This window comes from Rutidosis leptorrhynchoides, chromosome 5, assembly GCF_046630445.1.
Source record: "Rutidosis leptorrhynchoides isolate AG116_Rl617_1_P2 chromosome 5, CSIRO_AGI_Rlap_v1, whole genome shotgun sequence".
Classification (NCBI taxonomy): Eukaryota; Viridiplantae; Streptophyta; class Magnoliopsida; order Asterales; family Asteraceae; genus Rutidosis; species Rutidosis leptorrhynchoides.
This window is the reverse complement of record NC_092337.1, coordinates 423,952,676-423,956,702: the sequence shown is the minus strand read 5'-3', so window position 1 is coordinate 423,956,702 and position 4,027 is coordinate 423,952,676. Positions and strand designations below refer to the sequence as shown.

At 35.2% G+C, this 4,027-nt stretch overlaps 1 protein-coding gene across 1 annotated transcript; it reads right to left on the bottom strand.

Annotated features, from left to right (window-relative positions):
• Positions 1 to 981: 981 nt before the first annotated feature.
• LOC139846504 (uncharacterized) lies at positions 982 to 3,748 on the bottom strand. Its single transcript, XM_071835988.1, has 4 exons — positions 3,388 to 3,748; positions 2,248 to 2,344; positions 1,441 to 1,500; positions 982 to 1,254 (listed from the first exon to the last, which is right to left on the bottom strand). Exons 1-4 carry the CDS (start codon positions 3,648 to 3,650, stop codon positions 1,174 to 1,176), a joined length of 501 nt encoding a protein of 166 aa, XP_071692089.1. The 5' UTR covers positions 3,651 to 3,748; the 3' UTR covers positions 982 to 1,173.
• Between the last annotated feature and the right edge of the window lie 279 nt (positions 3,749 to 4,027).

Genomic DNA, 4,027 nt, shown 5'->3' with positions numbered 1-4,027 from the left:
CATGTTTTTTTAATAATTCACTCACTTGGATGCATTAAATACTTGTACGCTACATACAATCCAAGCACGAAAAGGTGAATCTATAAAATACATGAGTGGAAATATTAATATTATTCCATAAATATCTAAAAGGTAAGAGTATAATATACATATAAAATGTAAGTAGAATGATTCCCAATTTATTAAATTCTAGTAACCCTTTTAATAAAATAAATAAATTAATGTGTTACTACTATTAATCTCAAATTATAATAACAATATACATATACATATACATATACATATACATATACATATACATATACATATACATATACATATACATATACATATACATAGGATTCTATAGATCACAATTGATCTCTAAACTTGTTATCCCAAATTGTAATAACAATACATAGGCTTCTATAGATCACAATAGATCTCTAAACTTGTTATCCTGGTTCTAACATACCTGACATTCACACACCCCAGTCAAGATTATTAGAGCACAAGAAGTTGTAACACCCAAATTCGAAATTCTGTTCGAAATTTTACTCAGGATCATAAGAGCACAAGTTGTGACACCCAAAGTCAAAGTGTTGTTCGAAATTTTAGTGGAACTTTGAACTAGAAATAGCAGAAAAGCTGTTGTATGTGCACCAATAAAAAAAATGAAAAACCAAAAAAGGGAACAGAGAGAAAACCCACTTGGCACATTGCGATTGGCCAAAAAACAACCCAACGTCTGAATGCCACGTGGGGCCTGAACATTTCCCGAGCACCGGCGGGAACACCAAGGGGAGTGGCAGAACGCTGAACTCCCAAGGTTCCGGAAGGTGAGCGACGAAAAAGCAAAACCACTCCCAACGCTCATAGGGCTTAGCCAATCCTGGTCACTGTCCTAGCCATGGTTCCCTCTAAAAACTAAAAAGGCGAATCAATCTCAAATTCAAGCAACTAGCATCACAAATTCAATTTCCACAGCTCAAATCTGTTGAACTTGCAGAATATGGTAAACATTAATGCCAAAATATCAACGGATTACACCTAGGAACACTTCAAGTTGGTTACAAAAAAAAAAAAAAAAAACACTTTTCATCTTTTTCCTAGAAACATTGATCAAAATAGAAGCTGGCTTCATTGCAACTTCGACCAGTCATTTTAGGCTACATTCATGGGTGACCCATTAGATCATTTGACCTGGTCAATTATGTCAGATATGACAGCGTCCATGTCCAACGCCTTCATTGGTCCAAATGGTCGTTTCATATCCTGCATATAACAAGATTTTATCAAATTCCAAGCTGGATATAGTGGCCTTTCAATCAACCTGACCACTTTGTGTATTCACAAGTTTAATACATGGTCTTGCAAATAACAGTTATGAATGATAATGTCATCAACAATTATTGTAGGTATTGCAACTGGAATTTTATAACATAGACAAAAAGAGATTACCAAAAGACTGATGAACTTCTTGCCACCTTCTTCGCGTATTTCAAAGCATCCCCTTCTCGGCTGCAGTGAAAGAAAATCTTTTGTATAAGATGGCACAAGTATTCTCATAGCAGGAATGAAAGGTGAGAAATCAGGGAAAACAGCTTAATTCATTAATACAAAGAAAGGATGTACTTAGGTAACTTCTTTTTCAAAAACAAATATTTAATAAAGCGACAAAATGAAGAGAAACAAATATTTAATAAAGTGAAAAATTTAGAGAAATAAACGCAAATAAGAAACCAAAAAAAATAATAACTTTAATTCCATTACTATGCATAACACTCCTTATGTTAAGAATACTAATAGATTAAATAGGCAACACAATGTACCAAGTAAAGGCATAAGAGAATGATTCAGTGGCGAGTCTACACTATAAACAGTAGGTTCCGGTGACCCCACTAGTCTGGAAATTCTTTTATCGAAGTACTCTTCAGATTGTACAAGACATCACTAAATATTACTACAAGACCCCATATAATTTTAGGATTTATAGTTTTTTTTAGAAGTAAACAATTGTTCGCACTCGGAGGGCTTGATTACCCGAGGTTTTACTTTCTATGGGGGAGCCAATGTGCTCGTTCATAGGAGGGTTTCATCGCTTACCCAAAAAAAAAAAAAACAATTGCTAAAGATTAGTTGTGAAATTTTATTAGGACCCCATAGAGTTTTGATCTGGATTTGCCACTGAGAATGAAAGTGAATAATTGGATAGAAAAATAGAAACGAGTTAACAGAAATATATTACTCGTATGTAACGACGAATACCTTCTCCGGGTTAACGAGCACAGTAATGCCAGATACAGCTTTCTCCAAACCATCCTTAACCTTCACAGCCCTTATCTTAAACTGGGTGCACTGTTTGCTGCGATACAAACACAGTGATAATGTTGCTTAAAACTCTATTATAAAAAGGGACATAGGATCACACGGAATACCACTCAACTACATTAACCGACACATAAACCAAAATTCTATGCAAGATATACAGAAATACACATCATATACACGTGTGCATAAGTAGTAAAGAAAATAAGGTGTGTATATCAGCTATCTAAGTATTTTTTGCAACTTTCAAAAGAATCTTTTCAAGCAAAATCACATTTCAACACATTTTAAAATATTTGAAGCTTTCATGAACACTTTTCTAAGAAATACATATACTTTCTGCAACCAATCACACTACAAGTGTTCTTAGATGAGAAATTGATCTAATTTAATTTTAAAAATTGGAACTTTTAGAAAATGGTAAAGTATATAAGTAATTCTTCAATTTTCATAGCCAAACTTTCACATAAGTTACATTAGAACAGGTATCAAATTTTCATGAAACCTTTTCCAATAATCGAGTTCTTGCAAATAAACACACTACAAGTCCTATTAACTAAAAAAGTTCTCTAATTTACCGAAAGATCTCATTCTCCAACCAGAGGCGAAACTAGGATTATTTTCACCGGGGGCAAAAAAAAAGAAAATTAATCCGTAGCAATTTTTTGGACAAAATTTGAAGATTATGGGACAAAAGTTGGAGATTTTAGGGCAAAATTTGAAGATTTTGGGGGAAAATTTGAAGAATTTGAGGCAAAATTTGAAGGTTTTGGGGCAAAATATGTAGGTTTGGGGGGGAAAAAATCGACCGGGTCAAAGTCGAAAAACACAAAAATTTTAGACTGAAAAAAAAAAATCCACCGGTGGCGGCCGCCCCCTGCCCCCCACTTTCGCCCCTGTCTCCAACAGTCCAACTCATAAATATATACATTATACATGGCAAAATAAACCAACGGTGATATATTTACTAACATAGCTAAATACGCAAACTCAAACACATAACCCTAAATCGGCATATAATATATAACAATAGGTAACAAAAAAGGGGGAAAGCCATAGAAATCGACAATATAAACATACCAGTGTTCAATCACAATAGTCTTAGAACTATTTCCACCGTTAGCCACCACCGCCGCCGCCGCCGGCGGTGCTTCAGTTGTTTTAGGTTTTGGTTCTGGCTTCTGTTTGGGAGTGAGTTTAGCCTTTTTGGCTTTTGGAACCGGCTCAGCCACAGGTTTGGTGGTGGTGGTGGTGGTTGCTTGGCGCGTGGAGCTGCGAGTGACTCTGGTTGTCGTTCGAGCCACCTCGGGTTTGGCGTCAGTTTTACGCTTGGTCGGCGCCATTGATGATGGTGGTGTTATCTAGGGTTTGAAAGAGATGGGATTAGATAGTGGGGAAACAGCTGTGCAATGGTTACGGTGGGATGTGTGTGATTTGGGAATAAAATGTCAAAACATCAAAAATATTTAAAACCGGTTCTGTTCTCTTTTTTTTTTCCCCGCGCTTTTTGTAGATAGTGATTTCGAATCTTCCTTGGTACGCTTTGCTATCAGACCATTTTTTTTTTTTTTTTTTTTTTTTTTTTTTTTAAAAGCAAAATTTGTATTATACATATAAAACTCGGATTACAGTGATGATGATCGATCGAGTCCCTAGACTATACAAATATATACATTTGAATATCTACTAAAAACTTTTAGATTTTAGCCTATGCCGGATC

What these genes read in the sequence shown, in the direction of transcription:
- LOC139846504 (XM_071835988.1), bottom strand. Translation starts at nt 3,650, where the DNA reads ATGGCGCCGACCAAGCGTAAAACTGACGCCAAACCCGAGGTGGCTCGA. An exon ending in TGCTCGTTAACCCGGAGAAG is followed by an intron (nt 1,501 to 2,247) that starts GTATTCGTCGTT and finishes CTTTCACTGCAG; the next exon opens with CCGAGAAGGGGATGCTTTGA. An exon ending in AGAAGTTCATCAGTCTTTTG is followed by an intron (nt 1,255 to 1,440) that starts GTAATCTCTTTT and finishes TGTTATATGCAG; the next exon opens with GATATGAAACGACCATTTGG.